Source organism: Carassius auratus, unplaced genomic scaffold (assembly GCF_003368295.1).
Source record: "Carassius auratus strain Wakin unplaced genomic scaffold, ASM336829v1 scaf_tig00003102, whole genome shotgun sequence".
In the NCBI taxonomy this organism is placed as follows: Eukaryota; Metazoa; Chordata; class Actinopteri; order Cypriniformes; family Cyprinidae; genus Carassius; species Carassius auratus.
In genome coordinates, this window is record NW_020523502.1 from 120186 (window position 1) to 147103 (window position 26918).

The following is a 26918-nucleotide window of genomic DNA, read 5'->3' on the forward strand; positions in this document are numbered from 1 at the left end:
AGGCACTGCTACAGTGAGCTCTATGACCAATGCATGGCAAAAAAAAAAAAAGAGGAAGAAAAAAAGTCTTTGAACACGGTTTTATTTTAAAAAAAATTTCCATATGTCTGGACATTTTGTTGGACATCTTAGTGATTATTTTGACTTATGTCTGTTCTAGAGACATTTGATAAAGCTCTCATTGGTTTTCTTTTGGAAACATGTTTAAAATTTATACTGAATGCACTTATGACTGTAAAGCATGTGTGTGTGTCAAAATCGTGATTAAAATCGAAATCGCAAAATTGATCAAAAAATCGTGAAAGGTTGTTTTTGTCCATATCGCACAGCCCTATTGGAGACGCGAACCGTTTAAAACGATTCAATTCGATTTGGTGAACTGGTTCAAAAAAATCCGGTTACATCGAATGATTCGTTCGCGAACCGGATATGACAAACTGCAGTGTTTTGAACTCTCTCTCACAACAGACACAGAAGAGAAGACAATGCTGAATAAAATATTTTTGGACCAAAATGTATTTTCGATGCTTCAAAAAATTCTAACAGATCCTCTGATGTCACATGGACTACTTTGATGATGTTTTTCTTACCTTTCTGCACATGGACAGTATACCGTACACACAGCTTCAATGGAGGGACTGAGAGCTCTCGGACTAAATCTAAAATATCTTAAAGGGGGGGTGAAATGCTCGTTTTCACTCAATATCCTGTTAATCTTGAGTACCTATAGAGTAGTACTGCATCCTTCATAACTCCAAAAACTCTTTAGTTTTATTATATTTATAAGACAAAGATAGTCTGTACCGTTTTTCCCGGAAAAACACGAGCGCCTGGAGGCGTGACGTGTGGGCGGAGCTAAAGAATCACGAGCGCCAGTAGGCTTTTGCGTTGAGAGCGTTTGGAAGCTGTGACATTACCGTGAGGAAAAAAACATCATCCAAAACAAACCATGGCTAACAGTCAGATTCAGCCGTATATTTATGATCCAGAATCAGATCCAGAGGCTGAAACTGAACGAGAGCAGCAGCAGCAACGACTAAAGCAGGACGTCTCTAAGTAGTATGTATTGAAACTGTATATATTTGCTTAGCGGTTTTGGAAAATGACTAAGTTCCACTTTATGTCGTCTTTTTTTTTTTTTTTTTTTTTTTTTTTTAAGCTGTACATGTGGAAAGTGCAGTTTGATGACAACATCGCATGTTGTTTACTTGATGTGCTTACGCGCCGATAGCTAAGTTAACAACACAGAGATATTTGAAGCAGTTTTACTCACCGCCTGTGGTTCCAACACACGATCGTGACCCTTTTTCGTTGGGACTGCATTATCCTTAACAAATAAACGATATGCAAATCCGGCGTCAAACTGGGCCTTGTTTGTAAAACAAGCATCTTCGAAATGCAGGGAACAAAAACAAAAACACTTGCACAACTCCGTTGATGCTCTGTAAAAATAAACTCCATCCACTGGTCCCTTAATGCTGTTTTTGTTTTTTTCGTAATCTGTGCAGGGTTGTCTTGCCCTGGCAACCAAAAACACACGCCTTTTTTCCGACATTTCACTCTCGCTCTGATCAGTGAATGTCTCTGCTGGGCTCTGCTATACAGGAGCGCGCGCTCTTCCGGCAGAAGTGCCCTTAGGACCCATATAAGGAAATTCCGCTCCATCTAACATCACACAGAGCCATACTCGAAACAAACTTTCCGAAACTTGTCACAAACCGGAAGGAGTATTTTGGAACAAAAATACTCCTTCAAACGTACAACTTAATTTTTTAAACTTTGTCCATGTTTAGCATGGGAATCCAACTCTTTAACAGTATAAAAAACTCAGTATGCATGAAATAGCATTTCACCCCCCCATTTAAACTGTGTTCTGAAGATAAACAGAGGTCTTATGGGTTTGGAAAAACATGAGGGTGAGTTATTAATGACATAATTTTGCAAATTGGGCGAACTAACCCTTTAATTTCATGTAATTTTAATATTAGTGAATATAAGATAAAATGTTCAAATGTAATAATGTTAAAATGTAATCCAAACAATATAGTATATATAGTATGTAGTATCAGATCTACTTATACGTACATCTGAGATATTTGTTGGTATTAAACCGCGATTATCCTTTTCTCTTTTGAAGAGCATCCGTTTAAAGTTTTTCCTTTTATAAGGAGAACAAAACCCTCCTTATGAAAATTATTAAAAAACTGTAATAAAAAAAGATAGTTGGAGTATAATTTACAAGAAAATACTATTAGTCTTTTTACTTCAAAATTGTATGTTTCATTCAATGCGTCACTTAATCATTTTTTTTTTTTTTTTGTAAATTAACTAATAATTTCTTAGTGAAAATTGTTCTGACACCATTTTTCTTCCAGTCAAGGTTGGTAGAAAATAACTGATTGTTGTTTCAGCATCATTTATTTTATGCATACACAAACAGTTTTAAAATATTGTTAATGTACGGCTTTAGTAAGCGATTTCTAGGTCTAAAATTTAGACCTAATTTAGCCTTCAAAGTATCTTGGAGAGGTGAGGTGTCCAAGTCTCAGCATCTAACTACTGGGGTGCCTCAGGGCTCAGTTCTTGGACCACTTCTCTTCTCTGTCTACATGGCATCATTAGGTTCTGTCATTCAGAAACATGGCTTTTCATATCACTGCTATGCTGATGACACTCAACTCTACCTCTCATTCCATCCTGATGATCCGACGGTAGCTATTCGCATCTCAGCTTGTCTAACAGACATTTCTTCCTGGATGATGGACCATCACCTTCAATTCAACCTTGCCAAGACAGAACTGCTTGTGATTCCAGCAAACCCATCGTTCCATCACAATTTCACCATCAAGTTAGGCACATCAACCATAACTCCTTCAAAAACAGCTAAAAGCCTTGGAGTTATGATTGATGATCAGCTGACTTTCTCAGACCACATTGCTAAAACTGTCCGATCCTGCAGATTTGCTTTATTCAACATCAAGAAGATCAAGCCCTTTCTTTGGGATCATGCTGCACAACTCCTTGTTCCAGCTCTTGTTCTGTCCAGACTAGACTATTGCAATGCCCTCTTGGCAGGTCTTCCAGCCAATTCTATCAAACCTTTACAATTAATTCAGAACGCGGCAGCAAGATTAATTTTTAATGAGCCAAAAAGAATACACATCACACCTCTATTTATCAATTTGCACTGGCTTCCAATAGCTGCTCGCATAAAATTCAAGGCATTGATGTTTGCCTACAAAACTACCACTGGCTCTGCACCCATTTACCTAAATTTGTTACTTCAGACTTATGTGCCTCTAGAAGCTTGCGTTCTGCAAGTGAACGTCGCTTGATTGTGCCATCCCAAAGAAGCACAAAGTCACTTTTACGGACTTTTAAATTAAATGTTCCCTTCTGGTGGAATGAACTCCCCAACTCAATCCGAGCAGCTGAGTCCTTAGCCATCTTCAAGAACCGGCTTAAAACCCATCTCTTCCATCTTTATTTGACCCTCTAACTTTAACACTCACTATTCTAATTATATTCTTTAAAAAATCGAACTACCTTTCTAATCTTTTTGTATTCTATTTTCTTTTAATTTATTATGCAATTGTATATGTATGTGTGTGTATGTGTAAAGACCTCTAACTAGCTTGCTCTATTCTTATATTTGTGTTTATTTTTTTTTATTCTATCTGTTTTCTTTTTATTTATAATATTATTTAAAATTCCATGCTACGTGTACTGTGTTAACCTAACTGAGACTTGTTATAGCACTTATATATCATTGCTCTTTTTTTTGTTTTTGATTACTTCCACTGTCTTCATATGTAAGTCGCTTTGGATAAATGCGTCTGCTAAATGAATAAATGTAAATGTAATGTACAATTTGTTGACCCAACACAATATACTAAAATTATTAACTGGAAATAAACATGCTTTTGTGGCTTGTTTCATGGTTTTTGAGCATGAGAATGCTACCCAACCTGTCCATGTATTTTCTGTGTAATTTACAGTTGTGCACGAATTGCTGAATATATTATAACTGTCTGTCTGCATTAATTATAAAAACAATAATAACACTATTCAAATTTTGCTAATATGTTGCTTTGCTGGCCATAAATGTATGGAGTGGCATTAGTCTAAAAAATAATTCACGCAAAGACTATGGAAGTCCGTTTCTGCCACATTTGAGAAAAGAAATTTGATTTTGTAAGCCATAATAATGATAAACTTTCTCATAATTATGACTTTGTATCTCATTTTATTGAGAAACATTCTCATAATAACGACTTAACATCAAGTAGTAACAAGAATCTTTCTCAAAATAATGAGGAACTTTCTTGAAATAACAAGTAACTTTCTCTAAATAAACTTTCTTGAAATAAAAATAAATTTACTCAAAATAATGAGAAACTCTTAAATAATGAGAAGCTTTTTCTAAATAACGAGAAACTTTCTCAAAGTAATGAAAAACTATTTTGTAATAATGATAGTTTCTCAAAATAATAAATGTTTTGAAATATAAAGAAACTTCCTCAAAATAATGAGAAACTTTCTTTAAATAACAGGAAACTTTCTCTTAATAATGACTTACTTTAGGACTGCATGATTAATCTAAAGCATTTGTCACATATCGTCAGTAAAACAGGATCTCAAGCACATACTTTCAGATGGAGCAGCATTTACTACACAGAGCCGTAGTTCACTGTCAAGCTACTAAAAACAGCTTTCATAATCACAGAACGATTTAATCGTACGATTATGAAATCAAAGAAATCATTCTGTGATTATGAAAGCTGTTTGCGTAGCTTGACCGTGAACTACGGCTCTGTGTAGTAAATGCTGCTCCATCTGAAAGTATGTGAAAATGCCACATTTAATACCATGTTTTTACTCCAAACTTCATAACATCAGTCGAGTGTTTGAAATAAATCCTTCTGTGAGAAGATGTGGCTTCTTACACAGAATTAGACAAGCAGCATATTCATAGTATTTTAAGCAGTTATAAAGGCATTGCATTATTAAAAAAGAAAAAGAAAGCAGTAAAATCTTCTGTTTATTCAGCTAGCGCTATAGTGATTTCCTGGTTTTCTTCTGTGAGGCGTATTTGGAGTTTCTCTGGCCTTTCAAATCAGTTTATAATATCATTAGATGACATTAGTGATAAAGAGAGAGAGAGAGAGAGAGAGATTAAGCACATGTGTGTCTCTCAGCAGTGTTCAGCAACTGCGTCTACCAATCTGTAAGTTGAACTGCTTCAAGAACCTCGCTACTGAGAAATGCCATGTAGCTTTTCAGCTGCTAAACGTCTTTTTTACTGATAAATTCACGCAGCAGCACTGATTACAGGTTTCTGTCCATGTCTCCGCGTGAGTGTGTGTCTGTACTGTGTGATTACCATACATAAAAAAGGTGGAATACATGGAAAAAGTTAGTAATAAAGGCTGAAATATCGATTATATTTGATAATGGCCGATATATCGGCCGATATTTGCAATTTTTCAAATATCGGCATTGACGAGTAACAGCACAATGAAGTTGCGATTTTAAATTGCAGTCTGTAAAATGCGTGACATTGCAGAAAAGGTGCGTTCACAAAATAGCGATGTTGATACAAATTAATATCAAATAGTCTATGTGCCATCAGCGCAGATGAACAGTTCTGCGTTCAAATGCGTTCAAAAGATGGTGCAAGGCACTGGCAAAAGTAATAACCATAAATGTGACAGGGGGAAATAGTAAAAATATATTTTCATTATTTACTAATAAACTAGTGTTTTCTGAGTCTGTGTCACAAGGATGAATGACTAATGAACATTTAATTTCACAAACCTTGCAAACTTAATCGAACCCAGCTGTGAGATCTTGTGAAGTGTGTATCCAGCATGATCATGTGTTCTCTGTGTGACGCTCAGTCTGTGTGAATTGAATGCTTTAAACTTTAAACTCATGATTTAAAATTATTCTGCGCTTTATGCATTCGTCCACTGTCATATTCATGTCATTCTCACTGTGTGCTGTTTGTAAAATGAGTGTTATCCTGGCTTTATTTGAAAAATATGATTCCCAGTGCACATAAACTTCCCATAAACTTACTGAGTGCCCTGTTGGTTACAGTGTTTACTTTATTTTTAATTATATTTTTATTAAATATTTATTCAGTTGTGAAAAATACTGTCGTCTAAAGTATAAGCATGTTTCTTTTACTCGTTCATTTTTTTTAATCCATTGTCAAATGATTTCAAATTTATTAAATGTTAATAATAATTGTAAAAAATCATATCGGCTTTATATCGCCTCTCCTTGAACTGTCACCTTATCGTGGTGGAGAGGTTTGAGTACCCGAATGATCCTGGGAGCTATGTTGTCTGGGGCTATATGCTCCTGGTAGGGTCTCCCAAGGCAAACAGGTCCTTGGTGACGGGCCAGACTAAGAACAGTTCAAAAAACCCCTTATGGCAAAACTAAAATCAAGGACCGTGATGTCGCCCGGCATGGCGCAGCCGGGGCCCCACCCTGGAGCCAGGCCCGGGGTTGGGGCTCGTATGCGAGCGCCTGGTGGCCGGGCCTTCCCCCATGGGGTCCGGCCGGGCTCAGCCCGAAGGAGTGACGTGGGGCCGCCCTCCTGTGGGCTCACCACCTGCAGGAGGGAGTATAAGGGGCCGGTGCATAGTGAATCGGGCTACAGTCGTGGGCGAGACCCCCGACGACCCGATCTCTGGACACGGAATCTGGCTTTAGGGACGTGGAATGTCACCTCGTTGGCGGGGAAGGAGCCTGAGCTTGTGCGGGAGGTCGAGAGGTACCGACTAGAGATAGTCGGGCTTACCTCAACGCACAGCTTGGGCTCTGGAATCACACTTCTTGAGAGAGGCTGGACTCTCTACCACTCTGGAGTTGCCCATGGTGAGAGGCGGAGGGCTGGAGTGGGTTTGCTAATAGCCCCCCAGCTCAGCTGCCATGTGTTGGAGTTTACCCCGGTGAACGAGAGGGTCGCTTCCCTGCGCCTGCGAGTCGGGGATAGGTCTCTCACTGTCGTTTGTGCCTACGGGCCGAACGGCAGTGCGGACTACCCGGCCTTCTTGGAGTCTCTGGGAGGGGTGCTGGAAAGTGCTCCGACTGGAGACTCCGTCGTTCTACTGGGGGACTTCAACGCTCACGTAGGCAGTGACAGTGACACCTGGAGGGGCGTGATTGGGAGGAACGGCCCCCCTGACCTGAACCCGAGCGGTGTTCTGTTATTGGATTTCTGTGCGAACCACGGTTTGTCCATAACGAACACCATGTTCAAGCATAAGGGTGTCCATCAGTGCACGTGGCACCAGGACACCCTAGGCCGGAGGTCGATGATCGACTTTGTGGTCGTGTCATCAGACCTTCGGCCATATGTCTTGGACACTCGGGTGAAGAGAGGGGCGGAGCTGTCAACTGATCACCACCTGGTGGTGAGTTGGATCCGATGGCGGGGGAGGAAGCTGGACAGACTCGGCAGACCCAAACGTACTGTGAGGGTCTGTTGGGAACGTTTGGCCGAGCCCCCTGTCAGAGAGATCTTCAACTCCCACCTCCGGCAGAGCTTCGACCGGATCCCGATGGAGTCTGGAGATATTGAGTCCGAGTGGACCATGTTCTCCACCTCCATTGTCGCTGCGGCTGCTCGGAGCTGTGGCCGTAAGGTCTCCGGTGCCTGTCGAGGCGGCAATCCCCGAACCCGGTGGTGGACACCGCAAGTAAGGGATGCTGTCAAGCTGAAGAAAGAGTCCTATCGGGCCTGGATGGCTTGTGGGACTCCGGAGGCAGCTGACAGGTACCGGCATGCCAAGCGGACTACAGCCCGGGTAGTCGTGGAGGCAAAAACTCGGGCCTGGGAGGAGTTCGGTGAGGCCATGGAGAAAGACTATCGGTTGGCCTCGAAGAGATTCTGGCAAACTGTTCGACGCCTCAGGAGGGGGAAGCAGTGCCCTACAAACACTGTTTACAGTAGAGATGGGCACCTGTTGACCTCAACTGGGGATATTGTCGGGCGGTGGAAGGAATACTTCGAGGATCTCCTCAATCCCACCGACTTGTGTTCCATTGAGGAAGCAGTGGCTGGGGACTCGGAGGAGCACTCGTCCATCACCCGGACTGAAGTCATCGAGGTAGTTAAAAAGCTCCTCTGTGGCAAGGCACCGGGGGTGGATGAGATCCGCCCCGAGTACCTCAAGTCTCTGGATGTTGTGGGGCTGTCTTGGCTGACACGCCTCTGCAACATCGCATGGCGGTTGGGGACAGTACCTCTGGACTGGCAGACCGGGGTGGTGGTCCCTCTTTTCAAGAAGGGGGACCGGAGAGTGTGTTCCAACTATAGGGGGATCACACTTCTCAGCCTCCCTGGGAAAGTCTATGCCAGGGTACTGGAGAGGAGAATTCGGCCGATAGTGGAACCTCGGATTCAGGAGGAACAGTGTGGTTTTCGTCCCGGTAGTGGAACACTGGACCAGCTCTATACCCTTTCCAGGGTGCTGGAGGGTTCATGGGAGTTTGTCCAACCAGTCCACATGTGTTTTGTGGACTTGGAGAAGGCATTCGACCGTGTTCCTCGCGACATCCTGTGGAGGGTGCTCCGGGAGTATGGGGTCGACGGCTCCCTACTTAGGGCTGTTCGGTCCCTGTACGACCGGAGCAAGAGCTTGGTTCGCATTGCCGGCAGTAAGTCAGACCTGTTCCCGGTGCATGTTGGACTCCGGCAGGGCTGCCCTTTGTCACCGGTTCTGTTCATAATTTTTATGGACAGAATTTCTAGGCGCAGCCAAGGGCCGGAGAGTGTCCGGTTTGGGGACCATACGATTTCATCGCTGCTTTTTGCGGATGATGTTGTCGTGTTGGCATCCTCAGACCAGGACCTTCAGCGTGCACTGGGACGGTTTGCAGCCGAGTGTGAATTGGCTGGGATGAGAATCAGCACCTCCAAGTCCGAGGCCATGGTTCTCAGTCGGAAAAGGGTGGATTGCCCACTTCAGGTTGGTGGAGAGTTCCTGCCTCAAGTGGAGGAGTTCAGGTATCTTGGGTCTTGTTCACGAGTGAGGGAAGGATGGAACGTGAGATTGACAGACGGATCGGTGCAGCTTCTGCAGTAATGTGGTCGCTGTACCGGTCTGTCGTGGTGAAGAAGGAGCTGAGCTGTAAGGCAAAGCTCTCGATTTACCGGTCAATCTACGTTCCTACTCTCACCTATGGTCATGAGCTGTGGGTCATGACCGAAAGGACAAGATCCCGGATACAGGCGGCTGAAATGAGCTTTCTCCGTCGGGTGGCTGGGCGCTCCCTTAGAGATAGGGTGAGAAGCTCGGTCACTCGGGAGGAGCTCAGAGTAGAGCCGTTGCTCCTCCACATCGAGAGGAGCCAGCTGAGGTGGCTCGGGCATCTATTTCGGATGCCTCCTGGACGCCTTCCCAGGGAGGTGTTCCAGGCACGTCTCACCGGGAGGAGGCCCCGGGGAAGACCTAGGACACGCTGGAGGGACTATGTCTCCAGGCTGGCCTGGGAACGCCTCGGGGTCCCCCCGGAAGAGCTGGAAGAAGTGGCTAGGGAGAGGGAAGTCTGGGCGTCTCTGCTTAGACTGTTGCCCCCGCGACCCGGCCCCGGATAAGCGGAAGATGATGGATGGATGGATGGATGGGCTTTATATCGGATATCGCCCCCTGCTTTCCAAAAAATCTGCATCGGCTGACAAAAAGCACATATCGGTCGACCACTAGCCCATAGTATAACAAAACATATTATAAATCTCTCCAGTGTGTCCAATGCGCTCATCTGCTTGCCTGTACGTAGTATATTTTATTAATAAACTCTATACCCAATTTTGCCTTTTTATATCACTGTTTTCGTCCATTTAAGCCACGTTAAGCATTTTCTATTTTAGCGTATTGTGCTCATATCTGAGCTGTGCTGCCTTTGCATTCACATACTTATATATTTACAAATGTATGTTCAGGGAATCCCTAATTTTAGCAAACAGCACTTCTAATTACAACATTGTCTGTTTGGAATCAGTGTCAGAGTATTATAAATGATTATGCAGTATCTGTGGGGTGCGGTGGAGGCTTTCCAGCTTCTCATGAGGACAGACGCATGAAACTCAAAGTGACTAAAGAGACGGTTTTCTATTTCTGCCACCTCCCTTGTTCCAGATGAAGGGGGGGAAAACAGAAATCTGTCTCTACCCGAGCGGTGCGCTGAAAAGACCCTCGCTAGCTTGTTGCTAGGATACGGGGGCTAGAATTCGGTGCCTGTCGTTCGTGTCCTGCCGGCTTTGCTTTCCATTCATGTTCTCTTGTGTGTGTGTGGGTGTGCGTGTGTGTGTGTGTGCACGTGTGTTTGTGTTGGGCTGGTTTGCCCCAGAGCTGTCACACAGGGGCAGATCTTCATCAGAAGTTTCTGCTGAAGAGCATAGTCGAGGGACTCATGATGATTCAGAGTGTGTGTGTGTGTGTGTGTGTGTGTGTTTGCATGTTTGAAGTGTGATTTGATGCAAAAGAGCTTGTTTATTTAATGTTTATGTGATCAGTGTGTTAGAGTACATGTTAAAGAAAGGGTTAAATCTGGCAGCTCAATATGTCATTGGCTTTTGTATGTACACAGTAGTCAACTTTTCAAAGTCAATGTTGTCCTAAGACAAGAACGTGTATTGTTTTAATTTTAAGATGAAAGGTTTTGATCCTTTTAAAATGTTTACTACTGTATAATTCTATACATGATAATTGTAAAAAAATAATTTAGTAAAATGTTTGTTCATTTTATTTATAAATATTATGAATAATCATTCATAAAATAATAAGAATTAAAGTTATGTAAAAAAAATGTTTTGTGTGCATGTTTATATAAATGTTTCACAAAATTATTACAAATTATTTAATTATAATTTCATATAATACATGTATTATAACTGCATATTTTTTCATACTATTATATATATACAAAATATAATTTCAGATAATTCAATAAACCGATATAATAAAAGTATGTTATTATATTCAGAATATTCTGAATAATAAGAATTGTATCATATAAAATTATATTTAAAAAAAATTGTGTGTGTGTGTGTGTGTGTGTGTATATATATATATACATTGACAAATTATTTAAAAACATTGATTATAATTTTGTAAAATAGTTATTATCATTTGATATACATATAATTATAAATAAAATTTTATATTCTTCCGGAAGTGCGGCCGCGTGCACAGACTACATTGTAATCGTTCGCTATGTCATTTGTGTGGAAGTATGTCTGAGGTACAGATAGCAGGAAGCTATCAGCCGTTGGTGTACTGGCGCACAATAAGAGTCCATTTTCTGCGCGCACTAGTTTACTGTTACCGGTCCGAGCCCTGAACACGAGTAGACCGTGAAGAGATGTTCAGATCAACTTTTCACGTGTTGGATGAGAAACGAAACGGACTAAACTGTGACGAAACTTTTTTTTTTTTTTTTTTTTGTAAAGTGGAACTTACAAGCATAAATGTTTGAAAATCCAGAAGTAAACGACAGTTCTGTATAGGATGATTATTTTTATTTTACCTTAAAATTACATCGACTTAATTTGATTTAAAAATCACCTGCTGTAGCACACTGAGAAAAAGTTTTTCATTCATCCAATTAAAAAAATGTAGGGTAATGATTCACATCTATATTTTTTTACTTGAGACAATAAGTTATTTATTTTTCATTGGCTCAAGTGAAAAAAATATAGATGTGAATCATTACCCTAATTTTTTTTTATTGGATGAATGAAAACACTTTGCATCTTTGTTTTATTCGCACCAACATTATTTGATTTTAACATTTTGGAATAATCTATTTATATAGCATACTTTTATTTAGTCTGTAAATAAAGAAACTTGTAAAGACCTTTTTTTTTTATTTAAAACCAAATTTAAAAACTAAAATACTGAATGCTGATCAAGAAACATCTTATTGAATGTGTGTTGATTGTGTTGTTTGGATTGTAGAACTATGCAGTTGTTGCCTTTAATTTCACTTGGTTACAGTTAATCTTTAAATTTAAGGCCAGTTCTCTGTAGTTTCAGCCCAATTCAAAAACAAAAGCTTAATGCTGATGTCTGTAACATCTATGTTTGTATTGAATGTAGGCTACTTATTGTGCAGTTACTGCCGTTAATTTCAGATGGTTGCAGTTATTGTTTTCAATAGCCAAAAGCCAGTTTGGCCTATAAAATACCAAATAAACATCTTGTTTATGCACACTTTCCTTCTTTCTTGTTTGTTGCTTAAAAAAAAAAAAAAAAATCGGAAATCGGTATCAGAGTCGGCCAGTTTGTTAAAAATCAGTATCGGAATCAGCCATGAAAAATCCTGATCAGTGCATCCCTACTAAATAACACTGTTTATATAATTATCGTGTGTGTGTATTTTAAAATTAGTCTCAGCGAGTCAAAGAAATCAGACATTTTATTCCAGAAATGCATGGAAGGTCTTTTCCACCACAGAATGTGATCAAGTACAACAAATCATCTGAGCTGTGGCAGAAATGTTATCGTTATGCAGAAAATGACAGAATTGCTGTGTGCCGCATGTAAACGCACTGGAATTTTTACTAGATGAATTAAAGCAGTGTGTGAAGTGTGTTTTAATGAGACAACGAGCCGTTTTCCCCTCACATGCTTCACGTGGCTGTGTCTTCTTTAATCTCTCGGGAATTTTGGGACATAATTTTAATGATTATGATCACTTTCATGTTCTATTCCAGTAAAATGTCTCTGGCTATTCTGCATTTGCTCATTAAAATGTCTAATTGATGTATGTACTCTGCTCAATAAGAGATGCTGTAAATCACCATATAATCACAATAAATAATGAACCGTTTACAGAGTCTGTGAGGTTCATACATGAGAAATCTCTCTGTTTACATGTTCAAAGAGTAATTACTTCGAGCCTGTGGTGTGGTTTCAGGCTGATATTATGCTTATAAATAATCCCGCAGTCGTTCTTCTACCTGCAGCATTCACACCGATCTCTCTGTGCTTCTCTCTGCTGTTTTTCCTTGTTTTTCTCATACGCCACTCCCAAAAGATGCTGTTTTTAATCTAATTAGCTAATTGTCTAATGAGAATGGGAATGGTGTAATCACAAGCTTTTATTTAGCATGTGGATGTGTGATGGAGACGAGTGGCTGCTAATTAAACCAACCGGACGGAGATGTTTCGTGCAATAATAGACTCACTTACAGGTGATTATTAACATGCAAGATCACGTTAATGTGAGATCTGCTGTACACCTGATGCTCAATTACTGTAAACTCGTTATGTGCTCGTTACATTCACTTCTGAGACACCTCGGACTGTCATTTCATTGGATAAAATGTCAAAACAAGTGTCATTTATAAATTATAAACAAAAAGAAAAAAAACATTTATATAAGAGGTTTCAAAATCAAAACCCTAGCTAATTAAATGCAAGAGTGATGAAGACAAATCCTGCAGCATTTGTTTAGTATTTTGCTATCTAATGCCATAACGTGTGACTGAAGTGTCCAAAAACTTTTGAGAGCTGAGATTTTTAATTGTATTTCTTATGTTTTTGACCGAATCCTTCCATGTGTTCATGTTGTGTCCAGGTGATGGAGTTTCTGCCCGGCGGGGATCTCATGGCTTTGATGAACAGATATGAAGATCAGTTAGACGAGTCTATGGCTCAGTTTTACCTGGCCGAGCTGGTGCAGGCCATCCACTCGCTCCATCAGATGGGATACGTGCACAGGTACAACCAAACACACACTGTTATCTTTATTAAATAGCAAACTCCTTTAGTTTATCTCTGTCGTTACAATGATTTACTATTTTCTATCGCTAGAAAAGTATTAGACATTCTCTTTCTGTTGAACATGTAGACTCACCTGAGCGCATGTTGTTGTTTTTTCCTTGAAGAGAGGAAATGTTAATGTGTTGTCCTGCTAAAAGTTAACTTTAAGAATTCAGTTTTAATTTCATAGACTTGACTTAGAGAGTTTTATTTTATTTTATTCCTGGAAGAGAGACCAAATTCTAAATGTGTTTACCTGATAAAAGTTTAGATTTAAATGTATAAATAAACTGGAATATGCTATACACCAATTTCAATTATATAGACACAACAGAGATTAATTTTAATTAATTTAATTTAATTTATTTAATTGAATTGAATTTAATTTATTATTTAATTTAATTGAATTTAATTTTAAATTTTATTTTATTTTATTTTATTTTATTTTATTTTATTTTATTTTATTTTATTTTATTTTTCCCCTTGTAAAAAGTAGGGGATCTGATTCTTGTTTCTCATCCTCATTAATTTCTGCTTCTCTTTCTCTTGTCAGAGATATTAAACCAGAGAACGTTCTGATCGACCGGACGGGTCACATTAAACTGGCTGACTTTGGCTCTGCAGCCAGACTGACTGCTAACAGAACGGTAATGAGAGAGGAACCTTTCGATCTGTTCAGGAAGGGATATCAGTTGAATATGTTTAAATGTGGTGTTAATGGACCATGTTTCACATCCACTTTAAACGGTCAGAGTTTGGACACAGATGAATTGAATGCTGTGTTGTTATCTGGGACTAGGTGACGTGCTCCAATCTCCCGGTGGGAACTCAAGACTTCCTGGCCCCTGAGATCCTGTCCACGCTCAACGGAGGGCCGGCGTGCAGCTACGGCCCCGAGAGCGACTGGTGGTCCCTGGGAGTCATCGCTTATGAAATGATCTACATGAAATCACCCTTCGCTGACGGCACGTCCACAAAGACCATCAACAACATCATGAACTTTCAGGTGACTCCAGCAGCTTGTCTGAATTACACACTATTTGAATTCCAAGATAATATTAGTTTTAATGAGTCGGTTTAAAACACAGATTCACTGATTCGATGCGTTCCAGAATTTTTCATTTTGCTGCACAAATTGTTTAGTAATAATATGTGGTTTTATAATGCATATGTGTATAATGCATTATTATTTCCTTTTATTTATTCAATGATAAACAATGTGAAATCATGCCATCGTTATGCTTAACTTTTAATAATTATACTCTTTTCTTGTTGCAATTAATTTTTGAAATCAAAGTTCGAAATTATACAATCTAATCTAGATTAAAAACTGCTCATGTTGCGTGTGTGCTGCATTTTTGTTTGGATCATGATTCAAATGCAGTGGTTGCTTTTTATTTTCAATGGAAAGAGCACAGACAAAGCCTTATTTTGTTCATATTAAGAGATTTGTCTAATGCATTTGTTTGATCTGGGATTTGTTTTGAAATTCAAATTTAGTATTTATTTATTTATTTTTTAAATTTCACAAAGAAACGTGCAGCAATAGCCCAATAAAACAACACCTTCACATTTACTGTAGAATGTCTTCAATCTTATTTTGTAAAAAAAGTTGAGTTGAGTTGAGTGAATGGTTCCATCCCTAGAGTCTAGACAGGTCTTTCTTCTGTGTAGACCAGTGCTTCTGCACACAGAAGTTGATGTTTTCTTGCTTGTGTTCGCTCCCAGCGTTTCCTGAAGTTTCCAGAGGAGCCCAAAGCCAGCACTCCGTGTGTGGACCTGCTGCAGAGTTTGTTATGTGGATGGCAGGAGCGTCTGGGATACGAGGGCCTGCGCTCACATCCGTTCTTCTCCTCCGTCAACTGGACTAACCTCAGACACAGTAAGACATTCGGTGCTCAGAGTTCAGTTCATTCGTTCTGAAGCACAATAAAGACTTCGTCAATGTGTCTGCAATGTAATTTTTCCATGTACTTGTTAATTACAGGTTATTAATCATTAGCCTGACTTTGCTGCTATTTCGGTCTCCTTCAGTGATTACTTCTCTGCTGTAATTGCTGGATTTGTTATAGTGAGCCGGATGTGTCTGAGAGCACTGATTGTCTGCAGCTTTAAGTGAAACACTTCTTTAAGCTCAGAGTTTCTTCTATATCTGCTTTAAGACTTTAGTATTGTTAGCTCGGGGTGGGCAACGTGTGTATTATCTTAGCATTATCACAGATTTAGTACTGCTTTATTACAGTAAACATATTGTAGCAGTGCTACTGTGTGAAGTGATGTGGGTTCTGTATATCACTGGAAAATCACTTGATATCATATGACAACATTTGCAGTCACACTCTGATAGCAAACAAAGTTTGTGGGAAAATAAAAAGCCACCATATGTTTATTCATGGATTAACTTAAACACACACACACACTTGCAGCGGGTGGATTTCTGTGGATTTAGTCAGATTATGGAGCCAAACCCTAATGAGATAACACACCACTTGAGCGTGCACACACACACACACACACACACGCAGTGAAACACTTCTGTTGCTCAGGATTTTGTTCCTGTAGCAAAATACCAATGAAATGCAGTCATATGAACAACTTGTCTATAAATAGTTAAATTTAAAAGAGTGTAATGAGGAATCGAGATTCTTTCCCACTAGAGCTGGGTGATATACTGTAGCTAAAAAAAATATCTCAATATTCTTACCAATAGGGGTGTCACGATTCTCCAAATCCTCGATTCGATTGCATTTTCGATTCTAAGCTCACGGTTCGATTCGATTCTCGATTTTTACATTTATTCTTTTTAAAGCACAGATTGTCATTTTTCAAACTAGACTTTTATGCAATATAATATCTGACCTTTGTTTGCAATGTACCACACTACATTGTCAAATTTAAAACTTTTATTAACAACATAATGTAACAATAACTTATATCTTTAGTCAATTGAAAACTTAAAATAAACTGCCATCCAGTTTCTCTTTTGTAAGTGCAGTCTTCTTCACAAAAGATGACATTCAAGTTCACAACAAAACAAACAAAAACAATAAAGAATGACTAAACTAACCTTCAAATATTACGATGTATCTATTTAAAAGATTAAAGATAAAACACTTGTTAAACACTTCACTGTCATTCATTTAGATATATGCATGTGTGTGTGTGTGTGTGCATCATTACAGTCTGTAAAATATGTGTATCTCTTATTACAAGACTGCAATCACTAGCAATCAGAAGAATTCCAGTTAATCAAGTATCTACAAAAGATCTACTCTATAAACAATGCATTAAATTACAATAAAGACAAAGCCATATAGCGCGCGCGCCAGCATCAGTTGTATGCTCGGTTATTTTTGTCATTGATTTGCCGTCATACAACATGGGGGCGTGGCAGCATCGACGATTCCATTTTTTAATTTGAAGTTTGAGACTGTGACTTAATTTCGATCGATTTCGATTTAAAATCGAAATCGTGACACCCCTACTTACCAATTTCGACAAATATATATGCATTTGTTCTCTTTCTCTTAAAAAAAGTTGTATTAATTATTTTTGCCCCTATAGAAAAAGAGATCTGGATAGAACAGTTGTTGTTATGAAATGCAAATTACTTACTGCAAATATACAAATGATTTATTGCAAAATAAACAATTAAAATAGATAAATAAATTATAAACAGTGGCAGTGACCACTTGCTGCTTTTTTCTAAATGACGCTGAAGAACAGTTTAAATGTTAAAACTCACATGTATTTTAAGGTACCTTATTAAAAAATGTGAATTAAAAAGGTACAATTATACAAGAAGTGCGATCTTCCTATAATATTTGTTAATGTTGCAACAACAAAGCAGGTACTTTAAGCAACAAAAGAACACATTTTACATTTCATAGAATAAGAGGCAGGTGCATTAGTTTGCATTTACACTCCAAGACAAAGGGTTAGTTCAAATGAAAGAAATGAATCATTTTTTGCTTCCACTGGTGTTGTTTTATATGCTCATGTGTAAAAAAAAAAAAAAAAAAAAATCTCAGTCTTGTCAATATAGTGGCAGGGAAGAATCGTTTAGCATCAAACTTTTATTTCTATTTGAAAGCATCAGAGGATGGTCCCAAGTGCAACACAAGCGTTCTGAGGGTTTGGTGAAAAACAAACTGAAATGTATTTAACCAAGATCACTGGCCATTGGTTTGCACGCAGCTCATTCCACCTTACCCAGAAAAAGCACACAGAATGTGAGAAATTAAGAATAAAAAAACTGTATCCATCCAGGCAATCCATGGACTTCTATATCTGTTGTTTGTCGCAACAGGACGTTTTCACATTCCCATCTGCCATCTGTCATCACAACCGGTCTGGAGATACTCAGCTCACTGAAGAAAACACATGGAGACTTTTTTGGGGGGATTGTATTTCATGTTGTGTTTTTTTTTTATTAAACTTGTTTTCTGAACACTGTGCTGTTTTTAGGCGAGTGAACTTCTGCGCTAACAGAGTTTGATGATCATGCAGGCATTTACAGAAGACCAACACAGGTCTATTCAGCTTGTAGCTAATAGCAATTTATTCAAATTGTAAATGGGTTATAAAGAAAGTGAGCAAAGATGAGCCTATCAGCCCTTGTAGACATAAGGCAAGAAAGGAGTTAAAATGGCTTGCTTTGTCTTTTATAAGTGAAACTTAGCATGAAAGCTATATACTAAGTGCTCCCAGATTGAGTTGATTGAGGTAGGGGAGTTAAAAATAAAGGTAAACAAAGTTAAAAATAGAACAAAGGTAACATACATACATACATAAACACACACACATACACACACACACATATATATATATATATATATATATATATATATATATATATATATATATATATATATATATATATATATATATATATATATATATATGACGTGATGCTTACATTTTCTGTCCGATTGCATTTTTTCAGTTAAAATTTGTTTAAATAGATTAAAAAATTTACCTCTTTCACATATGTACCAACTAGGGCTGCGCAATTATGACAAAAATGGATTAATTTGATCGTGTTGTTGATTATTCCCTTGAAATTGTAATTGCGATTTATTAATTATGATGATCACAATTTACATTGATGTTTATATCATTGTTTGATGCAACTGCATGCCGCATTTTTATATGAAAATAAACAAGCTGAAAACACTAACTAAAAAAATATTAATGGTGTTATAATGTTATACTAAAACTAATATTAAAATAATGCAGAAAAGATAACATGTAGAAAGAAGAAAATGCATCTTAAGCGTGCAGAATAACTTAAGTGGTCTCTGAACGATTAACTGCCGCTTTGAACGATTATGTAATTGTGTAATTATGTAAATTATCTAATTTATGTGGCTGAAATATGAATCACTGCTACAGAATGGCTTTAAAAAAAAGTAAAGCATTTTTTTTAAAATCAGTTTTATGCAATTTACAGAAAAATAAGTTTGCTAACTACATTTAAGAAGCCAATTTTACGGAAGTTCTAAGCGGCCATGCATTATAATATTTTTTCTTCTTGTTTTCTCGTTATAACGACTTAATTTTCTCGTTATCTCGACATAACGAAGTTCGTTTTCTCGTTATAACGACTTAATTTTCTCGTTTTCTCGACATAACGAAGTTCGTTTTCTCGTTATAACGACTTAATTTTCTCTAAGAAGTTACAAAACTGCGCCAGCAGGTGGCACTATAGACCTGAATATAACTGATAGGGTGTTGTACACTATCCACTTTACTGTATATAATAGTATATAATTTGTGCACTCTTCATTACTGACATTTAATTAATTCATAAATGTTAAATGCTTGAATCAATATGAATATTTGTGTATTAAGTTCCTGCTAGATGCATGAGTTTCACCAACGCGTTCTGTGTCATAAAATCTGCTTATCAAAACCAAGGTTGACATCACTGTATTATGTTTATCTACAGTAGGACGGGATTTAACGATGTAGGCTGATGTGCTTCTCTTCCTTATTACTAATCTTTATTGTTAACCATATTGATGAGAAATGTGATGTATATGTAAAATCCATAGGCTAATTCAATTCAGTTTTGTTCTATAATGTTGTAATCGTTTTTTTCTACACACACACACACACACACACACTACACATAGTCCTACACATGGACGCTCTTTTCAAACAGAAGCTTGTAACACACATGATATCTGCCACATCATATAATGACTACTACAAATTACAAATTATATATAATTTTATTTCAAATAAAGGGAAAATGAAAAGTGAGTTTAATCCAAGCAGCTCTAATTTCGCAGTGTTGCCATTTAAACATGTTAATTACAAAAACAAAACGTTCGTTGTACTGTCTCTGGAAAAATCAACAGTGATTGATCAGCCTTTATTTATATACAGTATTGTAGACCTTATTACCTAGGCGAAACTAAATTTGCTGAAATATAGGCTGGTTGTACAGTAAGAGCGCCTGCATGGTTGTCCATCAGATGCCTGTCAAAGTTGAGTTCGTTACTATAGCAACAGTAACGAGAAAACAAACTTTAGTTATGTCGAGATAACGAGAAAAATAAGTCGTTATAACGAGAAAACGAACTTCGTTATGTCGAGATAACGAGAAAAATAAGTCGTTATAACGAGAAAACGACTTTCGTTATGTCGAGATAACGAGAAAATTAAGTCGTTATAACGAGAAAACAAAAAGGAAAAAAAATTATAATGCATGGCCGCTTAGAACTTCCGTACAATTTTGAAATTATAGAACAAAAAATATATGAGTTAATTATTTACAAAAACTCAAAAGAAATGCAAATACTGTAATTACTGGTAATTTCTGAATAAAAATGTTAAGCATGCTAAGGAAATTAATTAATCTTAACCTAAATCATGGTTGCACCACATTAAAAATTTAAGGTTACGACCGATTCAATTAGATGAAAAAACACTAAAATCACTTAGTTTAAAATTTTACTTTTATTTAATTAACATTATTAACATTATTAATGTTTAATCAACTACAAAAGATATTACTATTATTACATATAAATATAAATTTTTTACAATACATATATATATGTGTGTGTGTGTGTGTGTGTGTGTATACATGTATATAATTATTATACAAAAATTATAAAAAATGCTAAAAATAATTGAATGCAGTAAAACCTTTTGTTAAACTGTTTCAATCATTTGTTGTTATAGCATCTAAAACATACTTTAACTTATTAAAATATAAATGTTTTGACCTCAAATATTAATGTTGACAACAATAAACTGCCCATTTATTTGCAGTCATCTGACTCTCTAGATACAATTTTGATCACTTATAAAATTCATATTGTTTGGCTGCTACTACATGATAAATATAGCTCAAAATAAAGACAGTGGTCATTTCTGTGCATCTGATGTGATTCTGATTGATTGTATGTTGAATTGACGTGCAGCTCAGAGGCTTGTTGTAGCAATCCTAGTGTCATTAAGTCAGTTTCCTGAGATAAGTGGAGATGATTAACATGTTGAGATGAGCTGATGAAGCGCTGTGAGCGTGTGCTGGAATCATCACGTGGCTCATGCAGTCGAGCTTGTGTTGTTGTGCCACTGATGTAGTGTTTGTTAGAGCCTTCTGTGTTTTGTTGTTGTTTTGATGTTTTTTAGATGAGTAAGCCAATTGTGTAAATGTATAAGCAAAAACCCCCCAGCACCATATACAGTGTGTGTGTGTGTGTGTGTGTGTTTGTGTCAATACAGCTGTTTGTGGAGATGCAGCGCTGTGTGTGTGTGTGTGTGTGTGTGTGTGTGTGAATCTTGCTCCGGGTTTTGGCTGTGACTCACGCTGATTAGCTGAGACTGCTGCAGTGAGAGAGCGAGAGAAAGAGAGAGAAGGGGCGAGCGAGTTATTGTGCTACAGTCTCATCACAGAGACCCCCGTCTCTCTCTCTCTCTCTCTCTCCAGTCTGTTTTCCTCACCGAGCACCTCACCGGTTTTCTCCTCTCGTCTCCTCCAGCGCTCCCTCCGTTTGTTCCGTCTCTGCACTCCGAGGATGACACCTCCAATTTCGAGGAGCCCGAGAGGCCCCCCCGCCCTGCAGCCGCTGCCCAGCGAGATCATCCTCGCTCAGGCTTCCTCGGACGAGACCTGCCCTTTGTAGGGTGGTGCTTCAGTCGGGCCCTGAGCGCACTGGCCAAGTCTGAGTGAGTACACACACACACACACACACACACACATCTAGTCACAGGTGGTCCAGTGGTGCGGAGACGGCCACATCACCACGGCGACTGTCACCAGGCAACATTGTGGCTGAATGTGAGGTATTGCTGGTGCGGGGAAAGCTGCGGCTCTCTCACTTCTCATGTCTTTAAGATGAATGAGAGAGAGCTGTGTGTGTGCACCGCTGTTTTTATATCGACTCAGAATATCTCATGCATGTGTTGTCATGTGTGTGCAGGGGAACGGGAAATCCTCGTCTGGCGCGCGTGTGTGTGTGTGTGAGAGATATGATCCGTAGCACAATGAAGCCAGTGCGTAAACACTGTGTAACGTGATGGGCTCTGTGTTTGCTGCGATGTGGTCAATCCTCAGTCTGATTGTTTGCTCTGGTGTTTTGATCTGTAAAGAACATGTCCAGGTTGTGATTCATCTCTGAATCAGAAGAAAAGCAGGACAAACCATATGCTCATTACCGTGATGCAAAAAAATTCTTATTTTATTTTATTTTTTGAGCCAATTTCCCTAACTCTCATTATTATGATGCTAAAATAATCCTCATTACTGTATTTCTCATTAATCCTTCTTATATCACAATGCAAAACCAACAATGCTCATAAACTGGAATTATTCTTTTTTTATTTTTTTTATTTATTTTTTTGGTTGTAATTCTTATTACTATAATGCAAACGATAATTATAGTTTCTGTAATATATTTTTTCCATTTTATAAAATTTATTTATCATTTTTTTTATTAATTTTCCTCACCAAAATTCTCATCACCATAAAAAAGAATATTGTTTAATTCAAATGTTTCCCAATTCTCATTATAATAATTCAAACATTTCTCATTACTATAATGTTAATAACATTTTCCCCCAATTTTAATTACTTTACACTAATGGCAAATCATTTTGATTTAATGTTGTTTTTTTTTATAATCAATGTAATTTTTTCACACACCCCGCTCCCAAATTATCATTACCATAATGTAAAACAAATTCTCATCACTGTAATGGTTTTTAACATAATTTATTTAATTTCTATTTTATTTGACCCCAGTTTTCGATCACAATAATGCAATAAAAAAATCGAATTGCACTAATTTGAAAAACAATTGTAAAGCATTTAAAATCATTTGTAGTGGTTGTGCTTTAATTGGATGATTTTAATAACAATAACTGTATAAAGTAAACAGTAATGAGTGTGTGTGTGTGTGTGTGTTTGCACGTGATGCGTGTTTTATGATAAAGATGTGTCGAATGGAATATTATCCCAGATGATCCATAAACAACACGTTTTTAGTTTTATTTCCCAGGAACTGGAGGGAAAGGGGGAAAAGAGAGGGTGAGCTGAAGCTTTATAAATGTTAGTCAGAATGAGAATGAACCCTGAAAGCATTTCTATGGTAACCAGAGAGAGTTTTCTTCCCACGCTCCCCCTCCGTCTCTCCTTCCATTCATATCCCTCTTCTTTCTCCAATCCTGAAATGCGTATTTGTGCAGCTGTGTCATGTTGTTGCAGGCTTCTTCTTATAGCATTTCCAGCACCATGAAATCATCCGAATGCAACACGAGCGTCTCCAGCATGTTGATGCACAAGCGCAGCTGCTGATTGGTGGATGCAGTGTGATATGAGAGCGCTGGATCCGTCTGGAGGCAAACAGAACATCTGTAATGAGCGAAACCAGTCGTGACCGTCCTCACTGATGCACGCATCATGTACCACACATTTGTTTGGTTCTGGACTTGCATGATCAGGCAGTGCGACAGATAAACATCTCAGGTAGTTAGGATGTTGATTTACAGTCCAGTCGTGTCTGATCGGACTGCAGCGGCGCTATTGTGCCACCTTTGTGTGTTTGCTCACTATAGATCTGTCATTAACAGATTCACCAGGACAAGATCTGATTTTGAAGATTTTTTTCTAAAAAAAAAAGTCATAATGCATTTTTTTTTTTTTTTTTTCTTGTAAAAAAAAAAAAAAAATTCATTATGGTTATATTTTATTTTTTATTTTTGCTCCAATTCTCATTATCATAATGCATAAATTGCTATAATGTTTTTTTTTTGTGTGTCTTTTCCCACAATACTGAATAATATTCATTATTATGATGAAAAAATATATAATGCAATGTAAACTGTAAAGTATAGAATACTTTCTACTCTAAAGTAGAAATACATGAACCGATCAAATGTAAACCCTGAATGCAATGTCACTCTGGATAAAAGCATCTGTTTAATGCATAAATGCAAATCTATGAATGCCATTGATTTGAAACTGAAATACTAATGCAAGCCGTCTCTATATCTGTCAGCGTTGACTCCCAAATCAAAGCAAAAGACCCACAGTGTTTTTCCATACAGTGAGAGGGGCTGTTCAGCTCCTAAAGCATCTTTATGGTTTGTAAATGATGATAGAAGCATCAGAGCCCTTTATCTGGCATCTGGATTTCACAGCGCGAGCGACATTATCGTGTTTTCACGGCTTCACCTCACAAACCCTCTGATTATCTGAAGGATTGTGATACGGTGCTGCATGATCCTGACCGTATCTGATCTGGAAACAGCGATAGGATGGTTTTCTTCTATTCTTCTGCTCACATGTTAGAGAGGTTTTATCACAAGATTCTGTCCAGCCACCCGATCACTTTGAATAGTTCAGTTTTTGTGCATGCTGATTTAAAAACTTACTAGTGTTTGCAACTAAATCTGCTTTGAGGTTTTATTGCAATTGAATATGATCTTGTCCTGGTGATTAACATCAAGCGTAGCAAATATGAATTCTTATTTCAAGTGTTTAACAGGAAAGTGTAGTTAGTTTCTGCACGAGGTGACGGTATATATTCAGGACATATTTAAAATGAGCTATATGTGTCATACAATTTAGTCACTTTTGTTTACAATGACGAAACAAATTGTCAAATATATATCCATTGCCGTTATAATATACATTCTTAAACTTTACAAAAAAAAATGTACAATACATTATGCATTTATGCTTTTGTTTCAAATAATTTAATTAATTATTAAGATTGGGGTGAAATGCTAAATTAAGTATTGTGCTGATTCTAGTGATATTTTTTACTTTATATGTGTCCCTGCAGCACAGAAGCAGTCATCAGTGTAACAGATATATTTGTAGCAATAAACACCAACACATTGTATGAGTCACAATTATACATTTTTTCTTTTATGCCAAAAATCTTTAGAATAATCATGTTCATGAAGATATTTAGTAAATGTCATAACGTAAATATATAAAAACTTAATGTTTGATTAGTAATATTCATTGCTAAGAACTTCATCTGAACAACTTTAAAGATGATTTTCTCAATATTTAGATTTTTTTGCTCCCTCAGATTCCAGATTTTCTAATAGTTGTATCTCAGACAAATATTGTCCTCCGAACAAACCACACATCACTGGAGAGATCATTTATTCAGCTTCAGATGATGCATATACATTTTTCAGATGTTTTAACAGTGTCTCTCGTTTAAATGTAAGTAGCAAAAATCATGATTAGTTAATTGTTGAATGAATTAAAATGGTCTATTTTCTGTCATTTTTTTAGTGTATTGGGTGCTTGTATGTGGCAATCCTTAAATATTATAGTGAAAAAAGTGTTATTTTCAGTGCAAATGTCTAAAGACCAGCCTCCATTTAGAGTGCAGTTGATCTGCTGATTGTGTGTGTGAGAGAAAGTCCTCGTTCTTCATTAACGCTATGAAATCTGTAACGGAGGACAGCCACTCAGAGCTACCTGCCACACTTGTTTGTCTGACCTTTCTGGATGGCGATCGATGCTGCGCAGCGTGTGTGATTACCGCGGGGTTAACGGCGTCGCCGCAGGAACATCAGGAGAACAGTTACCGAACAGAGGCTGTGAGTCAGCCTCGTCTTTGTCCGTCAGCAGAGCTAAGAATAGCCCATGTAGGAATGCATCAGCGCTCCAGCAGATCAATATCTACTGTATTCACAAGTGTGTTTACATCCGCCACAGATGCCCAGAGTTAGTCAATGCGACTGCCGCCCACTTCAGGCAAAAAGAGCAAGACGCTCTGACGCGCTTCTGCAAGTTTGCAATAGTTCGATATCAATGCTGTAATAATTGAATTCCACCTAAAGCTTTCATTGATGCTGGAAGTGAAATGCAATTCTCAAAGGTCAAAGATGTTTTCCCATCTCCGTTTAATTTTCCTTTTGAGACAGGATTTTCTCTAAGAACACATTCTCAGTGGGCTCAGTTTGAAATACATAGCCTATAATTACACTTAGAGCCCAAACACACACACGCGCGCCTCATAATCGAGTCGGTTGTGGGCCGTTCTGATCAGACCCCTGGGACGCGTCAGCTTCTCTAAAGGGAAGTGTGTTAGCGCTGGGTAATGGACTGCTTTACAGTAAACAGGCAGAACCTGTAATCTGGTTAGACTCCACTGGTGTGATGGCGTGGAGAGCAGATTCAGAGCTGGGTGTGTTTGTGTGCGTTCAGATGTTCTCCAGGGGCTGGAAGTGTTGAGATTTCCCAGTTCACAGCTCCTTCAGTTAGGACATGTGCCGTCATGCTCCCGTAATCACATGATTTCACCGATGTGGAAACACAGATGTCATTATTACACAGATACAGTAATTTACCGTATAAAGCAGAATGTCACAGAATTTTGGATGAATAATTGAAATATGTATTCTGTGATGTGGACTCGTGCCTGTGATTATTAAAACGCAAAAAGACTATGTAAATATGAATTTTGCATGTAAAACATACTTCTTGAATTAATAATAATACAGTTTATTGAAACATTAATTTTTAAGGAATATAACACTGTTTTGTTTATCTGTTTTTCATCTGCACTTTGACAAAAAATAAAAGGAATTGTTCCAATTATTTGATTACATTTTTAAAAGATTAATTAATTTGTTAGTGTTATGCAT

At 38.0% G+C, this 26918-nt stretch overlaps 1 protein-coding gene across 7 annotated transcripts in view; it reads left to right on the plus strand.

Annotated features, from left to right (window-relative positions):
* The window catches only part of cita (citron rho-interacting serine/threonine kinase a), a 101589-nt gene that overhangs the window by 18440 nt on the left and 56231 nt on the right, over nt 1-26918 (plus strand). For all 7 annotated transcript variants that reach the window (XM_026243342.1, XM_026243345.1, XM_026243344.1 and 4 more), the window contains 5 exons: nt 13603-13745; nt 14341-14434; nt 14587-14793; nt 15516-15669; nt 21785-21971. In XM_026243342.1, the coding sequence (XP_026099127.1) occupies nt 13603-13745; nt 14341-14434; nt 14587-14793; nt 15516-15669; nt 21785-21971 (785 nt within the window). The remainder of the gene's footprint in view (nt 1-13602; nt 13746-14340; nt 14435-14586; nt 14794-15515; nt 15670-21784; nt 21972-26918) is intronic.